Below are 22,820 nucleotides of genomic sequence, written 5' to 3'. Positions count from 1 at the left end.
GGGGAGGGCCGCTGCTGGGTGCCTGCGCCCCTCCTCCTCCTCCTCACCCCCTGCGCCGCGGAGCGCGCAACGGTAGCTGCGAGCGTCACGCCCTCCTTCGTGTGTATTCCGTTTTCTGCCGTTGAGGGATTTGATTTCTGTGCACCAAATGTGTGAAATCAGTGCTGCCTGAGTGATTCCAAGGTATGAATATGCGTGCGAGATTTCAGCGGCACTAACCGTATTCAGTCTCTGGCGAGGCCAGGGTTTCCTTGGTCCGGTACACTGTATTGTCTAGTGGGAATGCCCTGGGGTGCCGATAATATTTCAGTTACTGAATCACAGAACACCACTATATGTAAACATATACTCTCTCGTTATACAGCGTTAAAACAAAATGTCGTCATCGTTGCAATCATCCTCGTCTTCACATGTACATAACTGTACTGCTCCCTTATTGGATCTTCAGGAAGAGTTTCTTCCTCATGCTACTGAGGCAAGTTCATTCTATTCCTGTTAAACTTTTTTTCATTCTATTTACTTTGTTAACATGATTCAAAACAGGTATTTCCAAACACAGTGCTTAGCTACAGATGGGAAGTAGGTGCTGTTTCAAAAAATGGGCAAGTGAGCGTGCTGGACATAAAAATGGTATACTGAAACCAGAAAAAATCTTATTTGTTCTTTTCTGCTTACATAGATGGGCTCAAATAAATTAAACCAATATTAAATCTTCCAAGATGCTTTTTTCATGGAAAGTAGTTAAATTCAAGAACTTGATTTTGGTTATATAACAAAGAAAAAGCTATTGAGACCTTCACCGTGTTACACAAGTTGAGGTCTGCCAGGAAACATAAGCCACATAAATATATATATATAAAATAAAAAACCTTTACACATTTGGAGTATAGTTATTTGGTTTATGGCAACAGTTGGGAGCAGAGCAGTCTTGGAAATTTCCCAAATTCTCTTACTCATTTCCTTAATTATGCTAAGGAGATACAGATGTAAATTGGTCTGACAGATCCTTTTAATGGAAGTGTACCTGGCACAGGCTGAAAGCAGGGGAAATGTCTACTGGTAGGTGGAGAAGGCAAGACTTCTGAAAAATAATGAGTAGTCAGTGGAGGACTGACGGGAGTAAGCAGGTAGTGCTTGACAAGGGCATCAATCATGCTGGAGTGTGAGAGTAAAGGCAGGAGTGAGGTGTTTAGAGAAGGGGTGAGGGTGATGGCAGGTTTCTGGTGTTTGTCAGGGAAGTGGGGGGAATGGGATGCATTTAGGTAGTAGGAAATGATACTTGGCTCTGGACTTGCTGTGACATGGGCAGCATCATGTTCCTGTGCAACCCTGCCTGGTGAGGAACTTTTCTGAACTGGGGAAAGAGAAAAGCCATTGATGCCTCCAAATTGGCAGAACTGTGCTGTGAAACACTGTATCAGTGTCTGAGCAGGACTTGACCTCCACCTTCACTGGAGGTGAACTGTTTACCTTTGCCTTGTAGATGAGGTGCGTTCTGTGAGCAATCAGTTTGATGGTACAGCATGTGGTATCACAGGCTTTGGAAGTAATGAATGAGAGATTTCTTTGATGTTCAAAATGTCTCCTAAATGATTCTCCTGAAGAGCTGTCTTGTTTTATGTTGATATCATTGAATTAGCAAGATCAGTGTCCTAACTGTGAGTGGTACTAAATGTTATGTAATGATGAATGCTATTTCAGGGAAAAACATACGTGCCACCTGGTGAAACAGGAAAACCTTGTTCACTGATTCAGCTGTATAAAAAAGATTATTGTAGAACTGCAAAAGGCATCCAAGATGGAAAATATTTTACCAATCTGAGCAAAGAATCTGGCAGTCTAGAACACCAAGTAAGAAAATATATAAGGCATCACCGTAGAACCAATGCAAATGTACTTTTCTTACGGAAGTCTTATACTAACATTTAGTCTTATCTTCTTTAATAGATGTATTGGAAAGATTTCTTTCTTATGTCCTGTTCACTAAAAGAGTTCCTGCAAAGTTTGAAAGAATTTGGTGGGCTATGTATGTTAAAACAAGAGGTAGATCACAATGAATTCCTGTTTAACAGTGGTGTTATGGAACTTGCACAGAAACCTGATGAAGAATGTGGATTTCTTTTAAAATTTAATGTGTCTTGTCATTGCTGACTTTCTTAGTTTTCTTTCAGAAGTCATAAAACTAACCTTTTGTTCTTGCAAGCTAACAGATGGGTGTTTCTTCTGAAATTTTTTTAAAGACAATATTCTTGATTTTCAGGTTTTCATAGACAATGCTAGCTGTCTTACAGCATGGGGCTTTTTGTTGATCATTTCAGATGAAGTTCATAGATAACTAAATGTGAGGAAGACAATTTTCCTGAGAATGGAAAGATGGCATGGATAATTTAGGTTTCCAGACACTTTTCAATTCTGGGAAGTGTTCTCAGCCTTCCTATTTTTGCTGATAAATTACTGTGGGATCATAAAACACCATTCCTGTTTATATGATAGTTTTTTGCTGATAGCAAATTGGACTCAGTGCAGTCAGGAAAGGATTGGACTACTACTGAATACAGTGTTTATGTGGAAGTGAAAATCTGGATGAAGAATTGGGGTCCATGTACTGACTTTACAGATAAACATGGGATCAAGATTACAGAACATTCTGAGGAATTACATGCAGGACAGGATAAGATGAATGCTTTGAAAGGAGCTGTAAAACTTCTGATGCCAAAGTTTCTCCTTTGAGGCAGTGGATTTATCCTCTCACTAGTACGATGAAAGTCTCACAATTTTTTATTTTTTTTTTTTTTTAAATGGAAAGTTACCACACCCCAAAAATTAGATATTTTAAAATGAGAAGCTTGATAATATTATAGGGACATAAATTCTTTTGGATTTGTAGTAACAGTTAGTGTAGGTTGATTTTTGTGATCTCCAGACTATGCTTTCTCATTCAGTCTTCAAATTCTCTTATCTAACTGAAGTTCCTGAAAGACTTTAATACTTAATATTAACCTTTAAAATATTACAAGTTGTACAGATGCGTTTACTATTTGACTAGGTGTTTAAATAACACTTAAGTATTTATGGTATTTAGAGTCCTTTTAGCTAAAGTAAAGAAATTGGTGTATGGAAAGACCCTAATTTATTTTCTTCAGCTACAAAGTTCTGTGCACAAAATAAATTGAATCTTTAGGTTTAAACCATCAGATCTAAGTAGCTTGTATGTGAGCTTTTATATTCATATGTACCAAATTTGAAAACGTAGCAAATTATATGTGCAAAATTCAACTGTTGAAAAAATGCTAAATCAATTATAAAATGAAGTAATTTTTTTAATATTTCCTTTGAAGTTAAACAGTAAAAACATTGATGCTTTGATGCAGAAGTTAAGTGAAAACGAAACCCAAAATACTGTAAGTAAATTAAAATTTCTGTCTCTTTTTTTTTGTCCTGTGCTGTACATCTTAAAATGGCTATGTCATGGGATTGTACAATTTCAAGTGAGAGTGGCAAAGTGGAAGTATTTGTGGTTTATCAGCACAAAATGTAATAGTTTTACAGATGATATGTTCATCAGTGTGCATTACTGTTGGATTGTTGTGTACAGACATTAAAATAATGTCTTTGGTTTTTCTTTTTTCCGTGAAGAATCTCAGGAGAAAAATACTTGAAAGGGAGAAGCATATTAAAGATCTTTCATCCAGGCTTCAGCTTGAAAAAGTGAGTGACCAGTTCTGTTGGACTGAAAGTTTTCTCCCAGTGTACTAGGTTCTCATTTACAAATTTTAGAGAAAAGCAATTATTTCAAAGATCTATGAAAACCAGGAAAACCCTGAAAGATGTTCCCTACAGAAATATCTTAAAACCATCAAGACTGTATCCAAACCTATTAAGAATACAGGTTATCCTTAACACTAATATCTCATGGTTCATGGAGGGCCATACATCTAGGCTAATGGCTTTTGGCTTCTCATTTACAGATTTTCAATAGTTCTGGAAAAAAATATTTACAGTGAGGGAATACAGAGTGAACTAAACAGGTACCGTTCACAGTTATTTTCCATGGTTCTTTGAGCTCTATGAGTAGGGAGAGGTAGTACTGACAGCAGAGCTAGTATCATCAAAGGCTGACAAGACCTCCTTCTCTCTTTGAACTAAAGGAAGGGGCTCAGTGCAGAAACCAAAACAGGAAGAGAAGAATTGTCTGTCCTGTATAAGAAGGTACTATAAAAGTTTAAAAAATATTTTACTGGTAGTTTAGCAATCTGTGCTTGTATACCAAAGTGCACTTTATGTGTATGCAATGCAGTGTGGTTCAGTGTTAGTGAGGGACAGAATAGGCTCAGTTAAACCTTTAAAGGGACAGTGGTGTACTTTGATTTTGTAACTCCTTGGGGTTTGTTGAGAGTCATGGTTCTTTGAGAATTTATCTTCACTTAACCAAGAGAACATACCACTTGGCTGCAGGATAAGCTTAGCCAGCTAATTGTACTAGAGGAGCCTTTGGGGGTGCCTCCTTTTGCACCTGGCCATTGGCATGTCCTTGTCTTTATCTTGAAGTGCAGCAGCATGTTTTCATAGAAACATCCTTTTGCTTCAGAGTGGAAGTCCTGAATAGAAAAGCCTATAAAGATTCTGAAGACTACAACACCAGTAAACGACAGCGTTGATGGGATCTGTGCAGCATGCTCTGCGCTGACTAGAGATGTGTCTAATGTTGAACAATTCGGGGTGTCCAGCATCTGAAGGGATAAATGATTATCTGTGCTATCCTCTTGTTCCTTCTTATGTTATCTCCAATAAATGGCATTTTTATCAATATCTGACTGAGTCTGAATCTGACTTTCTTACTGATATCTATAATGAACACTTGCACTGGTGCATTACAATGCCCTTCTAGTCTATCCTGATAATATGACTTTGTCCTACCTGTTTTCATTATTTCTTACTTAGAATGAGCCAAAGGAAATAGCCCCCCCCCCCCCCCCCCCGAGGTTTGAATTAAGTGTATGAATACTTCTAATAGCAGATGGTGGTCTTTGGTATTTAATGAAAATCAGTTCAGTTTTAATTAGACAGTGCAGAGCTGATCAGTGTGGCTTAATTTTGGTCTACCTGCTAGCTGGATGCCCTTGCTCAGCCTGAGTTTCTGAGTTCATGCTTCCAGGCCTTGTTCATACTACTTAAAGAGTCAGATTAAGTATGAGACATCAATTACACATATGTTCTTTCAAGTTTGTGATTTCTGTTTAACATGAATAACATTAGCAAAAAGTTACTTCCTGTGAATATACTTGTAGAGCATGCTTTATCTTTTCCAGCTTTTGAGGGCATTCAATATCAGTTAGAAACTAAGGTGAAGTAGAATATAGGTAGCATTATACAGTATATCTCCATAGACCAATAGATTTCCATTTATTTCTCTTTCTTAGGTCAATGTACAGAAAAAAGACTACCTGTCAAGATCAGTAAAGGCAGTACAAGCTCACCTGCAATGTCAGATTCAAAGAAAAGAAGTGGAAAATGAAGAATTAAAAGTGAAAATACAGGTCAGCATATTTTTACTTGTGTTTCAGTTAATTTGAAAAAATTAGCAAAGCCTTATTGTGGTTAAAGTTTAACTCAGATGTGAGAGTTAAATCTTTAAGTATTACTTGAAATCAAACTCTTAGTAAAAGAAAAAACCCAAACAGTAAAAATCATTAGCATTTATATTCTGCTCAGTCTGCCTGACCACATTATCTTAATTGCAAGGGTGGATTTTTTTCTTCTTTTCTCAACTTGTGCATACTAGCAGTTCTACTGAAGGGAAGTTAAGCACACATAAAAGCATTTGCACTTACCCAGCTGTGCTATCTAGAAGATAGATACCGATCCTGAGGCAGTCTCCATATAGTCAATGGAAAGAGATAGGCAAGTCCCCAGGATGAGCTTCTGTTGGAAGAGAGGGGTGATGAATCACCACCTGTTTCTTTTTATTGACTGTGAAGGAATCAATAAAACTCTTAATACTGACTGAAAGAAAAACACTTAAGATTAATGCCTAACCTCATTTTGTTTAAAGTAGGTGAAATTTTCCATTTTCTGTTCTAAAAGGCAAGAGGTAAGTTTGGACATTTGCATCAGTTACTGGCTTTAGAACAAGGCAAGGAAGAGGTCATGTGTCAGAGGCTGGAGCTGTATGTGGCCTCAGATGTCAGTATTTGAAACTTGTCAAGAACATAGGCATGAATGAGAGAACATCAGCTAAAAAATAATGCATTTCTTATTTCCAAACTTCTTTTAGTGGCATATATCCCCTATTAATTATACCATTTGAAGTTGTTAAGGAACCTATAGCAACGCAATTTCAAAAAAAGTCACCTATGTCTATGTCTGTTTAAGTACTTCAAGTTTTCCTCTGAATACAAATTGCTTTCTTGTTCTCCCTCGTACAATTATAGAATTCCAATAACATTTTCATTAGGTAAAGTAACTTGGTGTACCACTGTATTTTCATTCAGTTTTATTTAAAAGTTTTGTTCATTTGCTTTTCAAAAAGTGCTGAAGTCAGTTACTAGCTTAAATCCTGGTGATGATTATTTTAATATCTGAACAAAAACTTGCAAAATCTTAGGATTACCCTTATGAAATGAATTCTCAATTTAAATTTACCTCGGCCACTGAATAATGCCCAAAGCACTTATTCTTAGTGTGATTGTGACCTCCTGTGGTTATAACAAGGGATAACAGTTGTTTACTTATACCAACAGTTCAAGAAGTCTGTACATAGACTCAGATTTTCTACTTGCTCTATTTATTGAAGTTGTTCTTCTGCTACTCCCTGCAAGTCACACCTTTGTTAATTAAATTCCCTGTAAGCATCTATATATGAAAACTGCTTCCTGCATATTTGGGGTTTTTATAATTTCATTTTGTGAAGTAGTACTTTTTACTTTTTGGTGAGTCCCACTACCTGAGACCATCTTTTACTCAGAAAGCCACATATATTTTGCACTGATTCTGGAAAAGTTTTGGGGCCATTAGCAGGACCTGTGCTGACAGATATCCTTTCATATGCATAATACACATATTTAATAGCAATTGACAAGTAGTATCTTGAATAAGGTTGGCACATTAACGTAATAGGTAAATGGCATGTCATTCTGGTCTTTATTCATGTAGAAAATAATTGTCAGACCTAGACTCAAATGAAGGAAACAAATACATTAATCATTATTACAATTAGGATATTTATCAGTGACTTGAGAAATGTCTTTACACTGCTAGCCTACTTACACTGATGTAGTTTGGCAGAAAAAGAATAAGTTAAATGAATAGAACTTGCACTTGTCTTTATGAAAGTAGTTGTCTACTGGTAGCTTCTTCATGTTTCTGGTAAGCTGTAGCACCTTAAAAATAGTTGCATCTGAGAATCTCCCTGAAGCAGATTCCAGTATGGCTTTTATTGTAAGTTATCATGCATTGTTTTAATGTCTGGTCTTTTGTACATTCATATTTAAATAGCAAGTGGTATGTAGATGAAAAATAACAAAAGTCATGAGGTTAGAGAGGTCAGCTCCCTGGACTGGATGGGATCAGTACACTGCCTTCATCAGAGTAATGTGCAAATCTAGTTAGTCAGAAATTTCAACAGCAATAGAAAAGATAATATAATGACAGTTGTAGAACCCAGCTCTCATCTCAACTGCATTGTACACATTTCATAATATAATCAAATGCATTAAAAATACATTTAAGGCAAATGTATTTTACATATAGTTAAATAAAAATGAATTTAATGCAAATGTATTTTATTTCCTGAGTGCTGCAAAATCAAGCGCTCAGGAAATTGTAGTTATAAGCTGTCCTTACAATGTGTGATTTATTGCTGTGGTTTAAGCTTTATTATAGCCTGTTTTAATTATCTGTAAACAATTGTCTGTGTGGGCAAGACAGTGCTTAATCTTTTCATGTTTCCTGCTTCACTACCCATTGAACACAAAATATAACTTCCCATAAAAGATAGCTTCTTCACTAAACCATTCTGTTTCATTAATAGAGAAGATGGGGCAGGAGGGAACAACACTATTATATACATGGGAAAAAGTCAGAGATCTTGCAAGAAAATAGTAAATGGTCATCTAATCACAGACCATATCATAATACATAGCTTCAAGAAAAGACCCTGGCCTTTCCTAGCTTCTTGACTTAAAAAAACCCAAATCCAAGACCTTAACTTCCATATTCAATTCTTTTACGCAGTTATACTGATCTCCAGTCTTAGTTGTGTGTGTGCTCACTGTAGATTCAGAGCACAGACTAGTACTACATCAGTAAGTATCACTAGTAGCATCCTTCCAGAAATCAGCCACTAGGGATGATGAAACCTCTTTTATTTTCCTCCTCGTTAATAGGTTTAACATCCATGCCATGCCTTCTGTACTGAAATTCTGCATTCTTTTCCAAGAGCACACAGCAATGGTTATATTGCTGTCTTTCCCCTTTACTGCTGCCTGCTTCTGCACCTTCTCAACCTCGTCTCTTGATCATCTTTGTAATGAGTTTCCCAACATGTATTTTCTCTTGCCTAATGATGTATGTATGTTGGCTAGCTCCTTGTATCAACCACAAGATTTGAGATACAAAGACATTATTCAAAGAGATTATAAATGTAATTGATATTCCTGATTATGTTGTGTCACAAAAGGATCTGTAAGGTATAGAATTTGAAAAGAGTTGATGTTTAATTATGCTGCAGACTCTAGAAAAGAAAATAGCAGAGTGGAAACTTCAAGTTGGTGAATACAAGCACCAGATGTTAGCCTTAAAGGAAACAAGTGAGCAAAAGAAGACTGCTCTGAAAAAAGCAATCAGGTCCCAGAAACAAAGAGCTCAACGCTTTGAAGCAGCTGTGGAAAACTTAACCTCCAGAATAAGAGAATGTGTGAGTGATTATACTGTGAGCAATGCTGTCCTGTATTGTTTTAAATTGAACAACTGGGAGACTTTCACCTGTGTAAAATAGAAGTTGGTTGGTCATACTGTGTTTGTATCTCTTTTATTATTTTGCTGCTTGGTTAAGGAAGAGGTTGCTATAAGTGACATGAAAACTGTTATTACATTAACTGCCTTGGTTTTGTTAAAATTTAGTGAATGTCAAGTTGTCCACTTAAAACTGTAGTAAGTAAGAGGAGTCTTATCAGATTTCAGTTACATCTCTCCTGATCTTCCTGTTAGACCTTTATGGATATCCACTAACCCAGAAGTACATAATGCTAACTGAGAATCCATGATTGGTGTTTGAAGTCTCTGTTTTCATTATTTATCAGTGTATGACATCTTATGTAGATACTTAGATTTCCATTTTTAAGCTGCTTGATCTGAGCCTTTTCAAAATCCAAGTACAAAATTTCCTTAATCCAGATTGTGCCTTAGATCCTTGCCCTGCATATCCCTACAGTGTGTAACTGTTCGAAAAGGGCCAGGTGGATCAGAACTGTGCCAAGATCTTTATTCCCTCTTTAGATTTCCTAATAAGAGTATGTTTTCATACTCCTAGATTTGTTGCCATCATTTTGGACATGTTAGTAGCAAATATATATTTTTCCAGTTAGTACACCAGGAAGTGGTGGTTAATATTTTTTTTTTCTTTGATCTTTGTGAGAAGACAGTAGTGGATCTTGAAGTACACTTAGTAGTACAGAGGGTTGTACTAACTGCTGAAGTTTTGATGTTTTGTAGTCACACTGTTGTTTTCTTTCCCCACCGAAGACTTGGTGTACTTTCAAGATACATGTGTTGGTTAATTAACCATACTTCTTCAAGGGATTTCACCTAACTTTGCATTTCTTACCTAGCTATTATTTTTTATTCTTAAAATGTTTTGAAATAATTTTATTTTTGTATTGATTTATGTAATTTATATGTAGTAGAGATATATTAGAGACAAATATTTTTGTTCTAAGAAAAGATTTTAATCTTAAATTTTGAAATATTGTTGTAGTCTACAATTGATATACAGTGCCAGTGTTTAACTGCTTCTCTGCCTTGAAAGTACATCTCTACTTAGACTTTAATTTTTTTGAATGTAATTTTGTTTATTTTCTTTTGAAATAAGACAAAATTTACATTGCTTTTTACTAGGGAGATCAAATAAAGCCATCTTATATTAAATAGCTCTTGTGTTTAGAAAAATTTATATAATTAGATGGCATTCTTCAGTGGTATTCTTTTGTTACATAATTTGTAATCCTATATTATCTAGGAAGTCAAACTGTCTGAGATACTGTCAGCTTCCGACATTTGGAAAAGCCAGCATGATAGAATGGTTGAAGGAAAGACAACGTTACAAATTCAAACGGAAGATCTCAGGAAGTAAGTTAAACTGTTGATCTATTATTTTTGTTGTTGCTGTAGTGACACAGTGTTGATAGTTAGTAGTGTAGTCCTCAGTGTTGATAATGTAAACAAGTTTATATATTAATATTTTAAAATTCTAGGCAGAATTTAGAAGTGTGAAACTAGAACAAATTTAAAATGTTTAGCCTTCTCTCTGCTGCATTTCATAAGTTTTTTAAAAACTTAATTCCCCCATACAAGTAAGGAACGGATGAATACTTCCAATTAGCCTGAACTTATTAGCAGCTACTATCCTGCTTCCTCAGAATCACTTATTTAGTAATTGATTCAACAGCTTGAGTATTAAACCTTTGTGTCTACTGCAGTATAGAAGAAGGTTCTTAGGCTTCTAGTTTCTACTTCAAACGATGGCAAAATTATTTCAGTTCCACTAGTGTCTCACCCCACTAGAGGATAGAGAAAGGTTCCTCTAAGATGTGCATTTGAACAGTTCATTGTAAGGAAAAGCAACAAAAAATTGTCCAACCTCATTCAAACTATACAGTCAAATCTTAACGTACATGAAGCAGATGCCATTTTCCTTGGCAGACAGTGGCAAATATCCTTTTACCTTTTCTGTCGGTAGAAGTATGGACTATAATTCAAACAAGCCAAAGAAACTGGTATCTGCCTTTATGCTAGGTCTCAGGCAGAATGTTTATTGTGCAAAAAATTTGATTCATGCTCAGATACATAACAGCTCAAATGAAATTGGCTTGAGTTTTGTTTTTGTTTGAGAAAATCTGGTGTTTCTGAAAATATTTTCAGCATATTTTAAAATTTAACAGGTGATGTTTAACTTCATTAATATGAAAAGCAAATGGAGAGGCATAGCACAACTTGTTGATTTTAATAATGGAATGTAACATTCCTAAACTAGCTATGGAATGTTCTTAGTAAGACATTATCTGATAGACCCTGTAAATTCCATATAATTAAATTTTGTACAGTATGTATATGCAGAGTTGTCTTGGAAGTATGCTTGGGTGTTCTAGGTAATGTATTTGTTTATAATTGACCTAGGACCTTTGATGGACCACTCTTTTGCATAGTTTCTTATTTCAATAGATACTGCTTTCTTAGGATGCTTGATTGCATTATTTCTTTTTGGGTTTTTTTAATGAAATAAGAACAATGAAGGAGTACGTGTTAAGGTACAATTTAATTTGCATAGTGAGAGTTTTGGAAGCATTGTATATTATACAGACATTCTTGCCTATCTAAAAAGGCAGATCACAAGCCTTTTGGAAGACCTGAAAAGAAAGGAGGAATGGAGAAGAAACTCAGATGAGGAAATTCTTGGAAAGCTGAATTCTGTTAACTCTGAAAAGATCTACCTTGAAAATGAAAATGAAAAATTAAAGGTGAGATCTTTGTAAATCTTTGTTGAACGGCTCTGCATTTCAGATACTTTAATAAAGTAATCACATCAGTTCCCTTTGGGCCTCCAGAGATTCCAACCCTGTAGAATAAATTTTGCCATCCATTTTTTTACAGTAAGTGAAAATGAGGCATTAAATTTATCTGTGTAAATGGCAAAGCTAGGAACAGGGTTGGCTAATCTTCTTAACCAAGATGCCATTTATTTTACTGTCAGTAGCTACAAAATTGCTTAACTAGAAATTGTTCTTTTATGTTCATAAAACTTTCTTCAGATTAAAGAACTGAATTTAGCCCAATTATTAATTTCAATTTTTAAAGGGTTTACAGGTTTTGTGTTGTATTTGTCCTCCAAAGTAAATGTCTTTATGAGCTGACAAATGAACTGTGGGCTGTCATTTTTGTTTGACAGGATAAATAATTGTGTCATTCTTTTTTAGTGCCTGCAGGTCATTTACTAGTAATATCATATTGTAGACTGTGTTATTTTAATAACACACAGTTTTTATATTTTCCATGTTTTAATCAAGGCTTCCCTTGCTACATTGGAAAACAGTACTGTTTCTGTTGAAAATGAGCTGCAAAATCTGCAAGAAGAGGCAAAGCTGCAGGAAAACCTTGCTGAACAGTATAAAAATCAGGTCACCAAGCATATTTGAAATGTTCAAGTATGGGTTTTAAATTCTTAAGCAGTTTTGAGGAAATTGTAAAGGTTTTGTTTGTAATAAAACAGATGTATTATCATGGCCATTGTAATACTGTCATGACGCCGAGGATGATAAAAGAGAGTGCCATTGCAAACCATATCCAAGAATAGTCTCCCCACTATGACTAGTACATGTAATTCTTACTGAATTGTGTGAAGCCCAGCTGAAGCTCATTGAAGCCAACAGATCTAACTACACGATTGCTTAGAAAAGATTTGTTTCCTATAAAGCAAGTCGGCAAGCCAGTAAACTATATTTAAAAAATAAAATTTGAGTGTGATGTCTTTAGCAGACATATCCATATCTCTCATTGGTCACATCTTTATTTCCACATTCCTAAGAACAGTAAACTAGCATCCAAGTACTGTTTCAAGAGTCATTTTATTTACATAGGTAGCTCTACCTTGAAAATACCAGCAACACATATAAATCGGATTTAAAATGGGCTTTTTATCAGTTCCTTTTTTGTATTTGGCTTTATTTACAGAGAAAACATTTTAGAACATCGATTCAATGTTGTATATATTTCTGCTGTAGCATAGACACCATTTCACTGATAGTTTTCACTTACCTCTCTTCAAAATCATTGATGAGAGAAAAGACATGATATAAAATTTTACAACCAGTGAGCCTTGTCTGTGGAATACATCACCATAGTGAAAGTTGTTGCAAGCTTTAACATGGGGGATGTAGTTCTTAAGAAGCCAGTCTTAAGAAGTGAGTGGGCTGAAATTTCCTGACTTGTAGCTGTGGTGACTTCAGGTGGGAACAGTTGGTGATTACTGGTTTGTTATCTGGGAGGAAAGTCATGCTGGCTGCTTCCATAGCACAACTTGTAGCTCATCCTCTATTGGTGATAACAAAATATTGATATCAGTGTTCTTTATCTGGTTACCCTTTTATATTTGCCGTGGTGAGTAGGTTAATGAAAATAAATAACTTCATATAGTGACAAATATTGAGATTATATTTAAAAATCAAAGGTTTTCCTTTATGCTTCATACTAATGATTTTATCTTTTCTATATTTAAAAGAAACACCTTGAAAATGTATGTGAAAAATATATGTTGTCATAGGTACAAAAATTGCAAACAGCAGTAGAAGAATTGAAATCCAAATATGAAACAGTCTTAAATGAAAACAAAAGAATAACAGAAGATAAATGCTTAGAAGTAGATAAGGTAAGTTTTGCAGTAATAAATCATGTTTCCAAACAATTCTGTAGGACACTGATCTTTCTTACATTATTGTGATCCACTTACTAGATGTCACAAGGTACTGGCTCTTTTTTCTTTTTCCATGTATAAAATTGTTTGTAAATTCACTGAATATTTTACTACCTCTTACTTGTGAGCTGGTAGGTTTTTTTTGGATACTACACAATTGCAAACAGACAAGAAGTGGTTCCTAGAGTAATGACTAAGGAGTTGGGCTGCTATTTTAGAATTTGAGAATTATTGCTTTTAAAAATGTGATTTTGTTATTGATGATTTTAAAACTAGATTTCTTGACAGAACAGCTGTGAAAGTGGTGTAGGGAAGCAAACCTACTGTAAGACTGATTTGTTTGTTTTAACTAGCAGTTAAAACAGAGAATCCATAGAGATGAGTTTTAAGTTTTTCAGCAGTACTGGAATACAGTTAGCACATTCTTAAGCATCAGAAAGTAATACAAAATTGGCAGGAAAATCACTTTCCTCAGTTCCACAGCTCATCAAAATACATATTCTTTTAAGCAATAATGCTGAGGCAGGGACAGGCTTTGCATTGCCCGCAATGTTCTGTTCTAGAGAACAGAATTAGTCCTCACAGAGAAGTGTCTTAAATGTTCGTTTATTTCATACGAACTATTTTTTCATGATTGAGTTGTAGAATGGAGGAAAACGTTTTCTGATCCCATAAATATTTGCACAGCATTGTGTGTGGCTTCAGATGGCATTAGGTGTTGCCCTCTTTTCAAATACTGCAGTAGTTGTATTGTCAGAATTTTTCCTGTAATTTGCTTTGTGTGCCTGTATGACATGTCCCAAAAGATATTGCAATAAAAATAACATCAAAATTTGGGTATTGCATGATGAACTGCTAACAGTTGCAGTTGTGTAATTGTTCATTGTAATTTTGTAAATGTTCATTGTGAGTGTTATTGAGTCTTTAATGAAATGTAGTGAGAGATGGGAATTTCTCCAATGGGAACTTGTAACTGACAGTATTTTCTAAAACAGTGATACTATGCAACTTACATAGAATTTCAGATTTATCACGTACAGGGAAAGCCATTAAATATTACAACAATTAATTTATGGTTTTACATTTTTCTCTTGTGATGCTACTATGCAGGTGAGGGACAAAACAGAGGCTGAGTTAAAGGAGTTAGAACATGTTTGTGACTTGTGGAAAGCAGCTGAAGAAAAGCATCAAGGATATCAAGGAAAGCTTATGTCCTGGGAAAGGATCCATGCACAGAAATGCACAGCCCTTAGGGAGCTGCAGCTTCAGGTGCTTAGAACATGCTGATTTTTTTAAAGATAAATGAGAAAATTATGGAGAAGAAAGTGTCTGGGACACTTTTCCTATTAGCGTGTGTGACAGTTGTGTGGTTTCCTTTGTTATTTGCTTCATAAATCAAAAGCTTCTTCTGTAGAAATAGCATAATGCAAGTAAAACTATTGCCAACTGTATTTATGTGAATTTAGTATGTGACAAGCCTAGTTACTTTTAGATTCTTTATCTTTTAAGTGAGTATATTCTTGATCCTTTTGAATACTTATCTCCTGAGATATGTGGCAGAATTCTTCCCTGGAAATAAATGTGCAAGTCTAGTTATTGTTTGTATCTAGTGGAATAAATTAATTCCACATTAGTTTTGTTTTTAATGACTAATCTCTAAACCAGACAATATTTGCTCAAATAAATAGTTATAAATTATATTGTTGATGATGAATGACTAGCATTTTAATGATTACATTGTGTTGGTTGACAAAATATTTTTAAAATATGCTTTAATAGGATAATTTCTATTTTTAGCATACCTGCTTGTATTTTCTCTTAAACCTGAGCATGAATATCCATCAGCTTTTTTTTCTGTGACATCAGTTTCAATGGCAGGGCCAAGTTTAGGGGTTTCTGTTGTTCTCTGTTGTTTTTCAATGTGCTTTTGAGTTAGAAGAGAGTACTCTGCTAGCATGAATGACAAAGATGGTTGAATCAGTAGGGTGAGAAAGGGGCTTCATCTTCTTCCTGTGTCAGTAGGAAAACTTCAGCTGAAACACAGTGATTCTCTGTGTCCCTATAGACTTTATCTGCTTATAAAAAACCCCCATGGCTCTTGGTTTTGTTTTAAAATTTCTTGTCAAGATGATCTTTATAATATCAACTTTTGTTCTTGTTTATGTAATTTAAATACTCTTTCCAGGAATGCTCATAAGCTCATAAATCCATCTTTGCTTAGCAAAGTACTTAAGCAGCAATTAGTTTTGAGGTGCATATATAAGATTTTGTATGTAATTTTAATCTAACTACATCTTTTCCTGAATAAATGCACAAAACCCTCTTTAAGTATAGTGAAGTAGTTTCACTATACTTAAGTATAGAGTTACACACTACTATATAGAATTGCACACTACTAAATTTCAGCATTAAATCTTGGTAACATCCTTTAAAGATTCTGACCCTTGATCCTATGACTGGAATTTGGGAAAACTTCTTTTGAGGTAACTGGACCATGCACACAAACACTCTTCTGGGTTCAGCTGGAGCAGGACATCAGTTTATTACCCCTCTGCTGGAGGTTTCTGCTACTACCAGTCTGCTAGCTGAACAGCCTGTAATTTACATAAACAAAATCAACCAGGTTGGCTCAAATTACTGGGTGGAACTGCTTGAGGTAGTCCAGTGAATGGTGGAGGTTGTCCCTTAAAAAATGGTGCCAGCAGGCTGGTGATGTGGCTATTTATTGCTTATCTGCTGTGGATGGATGGTAGCAAGAGCAATATAGTCAAATCACTGTTGGAAGATACAAAAAAAAACGGAGTTTGTCAGTCTGGGTGCTGGGCAGGGGAAGACAGCTTGGCTTCTTGCTTTCTTCAGTTTATGTTACTGATATACTTCTTTTGATGAACTTGATTGTCTTTTTTGATATTTACTACTTTCTGAAATCCTTTGCTAGTGCTGCACTCTTCTTCTGTGATAACTCTCTATATATGTGGTTTTATTTTTATGCTTCCTGTGACTGTAGTGTGAGGGAATTTATTTTTGCTGGAATCTAAAGCTCAAGAGTCAGAGTTCATGAGGAGGTAGACCTGGCCAGCTCCTAATACACAAGGCTGCCTGAGCAGCATATGGGATTTGTTAGGACTTTGTTATATAGCAGGTTTTCAGTTTTAAAGTGTTCACGCAACATTTTAATCTGCTACTTTTGCTGTATTTCATTTGTTTTAAGCACAAGATAATGTTTACTTGAATATAATACAGTGTTTACCTGAAATTACAGTTAATTTTTTTCAGTTGGATTTTACTAGGCAACCTTAGTTTTACTCTGTAATATCCTGTATATAAGTTTCCAACTAGAAACAAATTGTCATTTTTTCAGGAGGAAGATACTGTAACTTCTCTGGGCAGTCATTCCTTAGAAGAAGAAAACTGTAACATTCAGAAGAAATATGAAAATCTTAAAAGGTAACTTTTAAAAAATATGACTGCAGTTAATTCCCGTATTTCTCTGCTATAGTGAATTATAATGCATTAATCTGTTTTGCATAAAGACAATTAGAAAAGATGGAATTTCAAAATGAAGAACTTGCTTGTCAGCTCAGAAAAGAAGATGAGAGTCTTCAGTGCAGTAAATTGAAGCTTGAAGAGAAAATTGCAGAATATAATGGATTAACCAGACAACTGGAATCTGCTTTGGAAGAAGGGAGAAAAATGGTATTGATTTAATATGTGTATTATTTAAGCATCCATAAAGTAAGATTAAGATAAGATTAAGATAATCTTGTTTGCCATTTTCTATTTAAAAATAGCGTTAAAAACAAATGTGCTTGACAAAAGATAGTATAAGGTTATTCTGCATGTAGGGAGCAATACTAAAAAGTTACTGGGAATTTCTGCATGTTTAAATATGTATTGCACAATTCAACTTCTTAATGGAGTCTGGATCCTATTGAAATTAATGACAAAGTTTACTGGGCCAACATTTCATTCTTTTTCTGGTGACAAATCAAAACGCTTTAAGCACCTAATATTAAATCCTACACATATGTCAGTTTTCTGAACAAAAGCTTAATTTTGCTTTTTTCTTATTTTCTTTGAAATAGGCAGCCCACAAGAACTTTGGTGTTGAATTCCTTCCATTTTAGACAAAGGCTTTGCGCATTTTCAATATTGAGCCGAGATTTGTAACTTAGAAAGGATGCAAACAGTAAATCAAATGGAAGAGGAAATGTAGGAATTCATATTGCAGTGAATTATATTAGTTTAATCAGAAAATATGTATGAAGTTGTAATTTCTGTCTCAGATTAATCATGTTGAAATTATCTGAATTTTCCCAATACTGTCTAAGCTTATTGATTTGGTTTTGGGAAAATAACAAGTTTTGTTTAACTTACAAATAAATTACAGAACTGTCTCCCTCCCAGTAATACTGCATTGTTTTCCAAATTGAAACCTTCAAAATTTAGCCAGAATATTTCCCAGGTTTGTTTAATTTCTGTGCATGAAAAATTACTGAAGTATTAGATGGCAAAATAGGAAATAGAGCTTTAAATGCTAAGGTATAAGAAAAGAGTTTGGTTTGGGCTTTAAGTGAAAGCAACTATACATCATTCCTCATCGCTATTATAGGTAGCTGAAGAACTAGAAAAAATGTCATACAGAGACCAAGCCCTTCAGGCAAAAATGCTAGTTCTTGAAACTGAAGTGAGAGAGGGGCAAGAAGAGAAGAAAAAACTCCTCTGCCTATTTCACCATGTGAGTAAATAATACTGTTTATGACTTAAGAAATTACTTACTACATCACTGTTTACAGTAAAAAATTCCTCTTACTGAAAACCACACTACTAATACAATTGATACACAATTTTGGGAACAGCAGATTCAACTTGACAATATCCTTTGTATATTGAAGTTTCTAATAGACTTAACAGATGCCCAGTCTAACTAAATCACTGGAATAATACTGAGTTGATGTCTCTTATTCAATCCAGTTTTCCCAGCAAGGCAAAAATAAAAAAAAATACATATGCATTTGTAATTTCCCTCTCAGATTAATCATGTTCAGCATGCATACCTAGATTTGAATAAATGCATAACAGTTCCATGATGACATAGTGGTGGGTTTTTTTTCCTGAGTTCGTTACAAGAATCTGATCTTACTGGAATTTGTGAAGAGCTTTCACCTTACATACCAATGTTGCACATAAGTGTAGTTAGTAATAAAAGAGATACTGTGATTTTTTTTTCAGTGTCAAGCTTTTAAAAGCCCAGGTTTTGATATGTTGATACTTACCTATTCAGCAAAGTAACAGTCTAAGAAGGTATCTTTGAGTAATACTCTCTGAAAACAAACAAAAGAAGTGTGATGTATTGTCTTATCGAATCCAGAAAATTTCAGCACATTTTCTATTAGTAAAATGTTAGACATAGCTAAATTCCCTAGACTAGTGATGGCAAATTATTTACTTTAATCAGAGTTTTGACACAGTTAGAGATTTGTCCTGTGTCAGTGATAATAAGCTACAAAGTGATTTAAAATAAATATAGGAGACACTGGAAAGGTTTACTATCACTCTCCTAGACTTTCGAAAACAATATTCATTCTGACTTGAAGCATTCAAGATTAAAATCAAGCCAACCTAAATGCAAACTATTCAAGATATAAATAAGACATGAGATACAATTCTGAATTCAGTATGCTTTAATTTTTATATATATCAAGTACAACTTAATGTCTGCATTTACCCTAAGAAAAAAAGTGTTCTTAAAACAATATCAGATGTTGGCTAGTGTTTTATTCTGTGAAAATATTTATTCAATGAAAAAATATTTAATTTTTTTCATAGGAATTTCTTACTATGTTAAAGAGAAAATAAAGCAAATTTTCTTGTCTTTTGTCCCAGAAAAAATGTTTTCAAATGGTTTCTGTTGGAAGCTTACAGTTAAAATATAAATGTGAAAGATATCTGTCTGAGAGAAGAATTGTTCTAAATTAATGAATTGATTTTTATTCCAATTACATTTACATATAACAGAATGCATTATGGAAAATGATAAAATGGGTTTATTCCTGTTGTAGTGAAAATGGAAACAAAATAGGACTGTGAAGGTAACTTTTTATTCAGTTATTCATCCTAACCTGATTATTTTTTTCTAAGGCTAGATTTAAATCTGTTTACTATAATTCCATTTTAAAAACACTGAAATATTTTAACCAATTAGCATCTGAAATCTGTAATAGACATAAAAGGAAATACCCTGAATATCTTTAGTATTTATATAACAAATGATCTATGGTATAATCAAGCATGGGACTGATGAGCAGGTGATACTGCTATCATTCATCTTTTTTATATAAGGAACTATAGGCATCAAAAACCATGTTGCATCAGAGCCCAATAACAGATGTTTCCTTGAAAAATCAACATGAGCGAGTGTTAAGTCTGTAACAGATTTAAGATGCTAGGAATCTTTCATGATAGAAATTCAGAAGGTTAGGTTTTACGTTCCCAGTCCTTTTTTGGGTTATAAGTGTATTCAAACATGTTCTACTTGGTCCTGACTGAAGGTAGGTAAAGCTTCAATGTTTTGAGGCCTTTTTGGGAAGTTTCAGTTATGTGGAGCCTCTGAAAACTTTTCAGATCTATAAGGCTTGTAAAAGTTAGATACTTTTTGTCTTACATAATTCTTTTGACTGATTTTAATTTTATTTCTAAGTTGCATTGCATTTCTCTTTTTTTCTTTAGAGTGAAAAACACCATGAAGTACGTTTGAAAGAGCTGGAGAACAGCCTACAGAAGTCAGAGAACAAGAACCAGAGCATCCAGAATTACGTGCAGTTTTTGAAAGCTTCATACATAACAATGTTTGGCTGATTTCTTTAATTTACTTTATTTAATAATAAACTTTTCAAGATTTTGTCTCTAACTCTTGTTGGAGGCAAGCTATTGAGGCCTTACAGTATTTTGCAGGATTGAGTACTATAATATTAGTTCTTCCCTAGGAGAACTACTGCTGTGGGCAGGGAAAAGCAGGTCAGTCATTGCTGTATATCCTACTGGCTGGGCACGTGTGGAAAATTTACCTGGTATTACTCATATAAAGAGTTGTGTTATTCATGGAACAGAAGTGAAAAGGCAGAGAGCGCGACAGTTGTGATAGGTGTGGAGGTGTGGGGTATGCACACAAAGTTGTAAATTTATCTGTGAATTTACCATGTGTTAGGTCCTCTGCTGTAAAATCTTATGTGCAGTCTTTTAGTCCATGGTAAATGCAGATGATCGCAGGTGACCTTTCAATTCACAGGGGGGAAGAGAACACTCATTGACCGGTTGCATAGTAATTTGTGTATTTTAATTATTAGTAATTATATAATATTTATCATTCATTATACTTCTGTTACTGTAGAAATCTAGTTGCCCAAGATGATATCTATCCTATTAAGACAGGCAAAAATTTAGAGATCATTAGGTTCTCTTCCTTTCTTTTCACTGTAGCTCAGCACCAGTATAGCACGTGCTGCTGCACTGCATGAAATAGTTGCCACCACAAGGCTGTCCCATCCAGCCTTTTTTCCCTACATCCCATTTTGAGCAGGAGTATACTGTAGTAGTATTTTATAAATATAAGTAGGAAAGTATTTTAGATACAGATATAGTTTAAGCTCTGAATGTGTCACTGTACCTTTTCCCAGTGACACAGCTCCAGTAAGGTATTTAAGTATTTGTCTCTGAGCACGAGCTACTACTGTTCTCTGAAGTAAGTCTGGTTTATGCCTCAAGCTAAACACATGTAAATATTCAGCTGATACAGGGCTAATACAAAAACCAATTCGGATTGACAAAATAATTGTTTTTATAGATGCATGTTGTGATACGTTTTTTGAAAAGTAGTCCGTTCAGATAAATATATGTAATTTAGAATGTGTTTTTAAATAATATATATTTTTGACAGAAAACAGAAGTTATTTTATGCATGGATAATACGTGTTTTTTAAACGTAATATTTCAGTGTTTATTGTCAACATTCTATGCATTATAAATTTTTTTCTTTTTTAACAAATTCTTATCCATCCTAACAAATACTGAGATGTGCTAATGGTCTGCTTGTGTGTACTTCTTAAAAATAAAATTATCAGTTATTTTATATGACATGCTAGCAGCACATATTTCTGTTAAATTTGGGGGGTTTTGCATTACATACACATGCTTACAACCATATTTGTATCAATTTAGTTCTGCTTGTGCTACTAACAAAATATCAAAACCTTTTTGGAAAGTCAACATGTGCAAAGGAAAGATTTCAGAAATAAAATATTGAACCCACTCTGTGACTGTTTTTTAAAAGATCATAGTGGAAAATTGTACAATTTTCATTGATAAATGATACAAAGATATACAGTAACTTGATTTCAGCCTATCTTTTGCTATCCAGGCAGTTAGATTTATTTTTTTTTTCTTCCTCTGTCATTTGCAAGAAATAGATTAGGAATTATTGAAGTTGCTGACGGCTTCAGATATCTCTTTACCTCTAAATGTATACAAACAGAATAAATTTAAGGTATGTCAAAGTATAGGTGACAACTTATAAAATTAAAAATTTGTATTTTTTTAGCTCAACCCATAGTTTCCATTCTATTAATATAGACTTCCTTTTGTTTTCTTCATATTCAGTCACTGGAATAAACATTCTTGATCTCTGAAGTCTTAGAAATATTTTAAAAATGAAGACAGGATTTTCCAAATGATGGTGATGTTGTTACACCTCTCCATTCCTGATTTTTTTTTTTTTTTTCATGGTAGAAATAAGGCTAGTAGTCACAATGATCACTTATTTTTTTCTCAGTTCGTTTTTGAATGGGTATTAGCTGGTCATGTTGCTTGCATTTTAAATTTTTTTAGCTCATTTAGAGACAGAAGTTACTGTGAGCTTTTTTAATAAAGAAAATAAATTATTTTTCTAACTATCTAAGGATCTGGCATTTAGTCTAGATTGCTACTTGCATTTTTAGTAACTGTGTAAAGTACAGCTAAAGTTGTTCTTGCTTTGTTCATTTTACAACATAGAAAACTGTGTGTCATGCTGCAGAATTCTTAGATATGGTTATGCTGAATTAGCTGTATTTTGGGATTCCAATATTTTTCTTTAAAGCAATTT

General features: G+C 34.3%; 1 protein-coding gene across 2 annotated transcripts in view; it reads left to right on the top strand.

Moving 5' to 3' along the window:
* ODF2L (outer dense fiber of sperm tails 2 like) overlaps positions 1 to 21,648 on the top strand; it is a 56,040-nt gene extending 34,392 nt beyond the window's left edge. Inside the window, exons 1-15 of one of the 2 annotated variants that reach the window (XM_026854353.1) lie at positions 7 to 183; positions 365 to 475; positions 3,339 to 3,401; positions 3,637 to 3,708; positions 5,421 to 5,537; positions 8,729 to 8,914; positions 10,235 to 10,344; positions 11,597 to 11,732; positions 12,279 to 12,389; positions 13,532 to 13,636; positions 14,792 to 14,950; positions 17,043 to 17,128; positions 17,215 to 17,377; positions 18,294 to 18,419; positions 20,411 to 21,648. In XM_026854353.1, coding sequence (XP_026710154.1) covers positions 377 to 475; positions 3,339 to 3,401; positions 3,637 to 3,708; positions 5,421 to 5,537; positions 8,729 to 8,914; positions 10,235 to 10,344; positions 11,597 to 11,732; positions 12,279 to 12,389; positions 13,532 to 13,636; positions 14,792 to 14,950; positions 17,043 to 17,128; positions 17,215 to 17,377; positions 18,294 to 18,419; positions 20,411 to 20,539 — 1,662 coding nt within the window. In that variant the 5' untranslated portion in view covers positions 7 to 183; positions 365 to 376 and the 3' untranslated portion in view covers positions 20,540 to 21,648. Of the gene's footprint in view, positions 1 to 6; positions 184 to 364; positions 476 to 3,338; positions 3,402 to 3,636; positions 3,709 to 5,420; positions 5,538 to 8,728; positions 8,915 to 10,234; positions 10,345 to 11,596; positions 11,733 to 12,278; positions 12,390 to 13,531; positions 13,637 to 14,791; positions 14,951 to 17,042; positions 17,129 to 17,214; positions 17,378 to 18,293; positions 18,420 to 20,410 lie in introns of those variants that run through there. The other variant, XM_026854351.1, reaches the window with a different exon arrangement.
* Positions 21,649 to 22,820: the final 1,172 nt, after the last annotated feature.

This window comes from Athene cunicularia (assembly GCF_003259725.1).
Source record: "Athene cunicularia isolate RWA chromosome 8 unlocalized genomic scaffold, athCun1 chr8_part1, whole genome shotgun sequence".
NCBI classification, from domain to species: domain Eukaryota; kingdom Metazoa; phylum Chordata; class Aves; order Strigiformes; family Strigidae; genus Athene; species Athene cunicularia.
The sequence above is the reverse complement of the archived record's forward strand: the minus strand, read 5'-3'. Positions and strand labels throughout refer to the sequence as shown.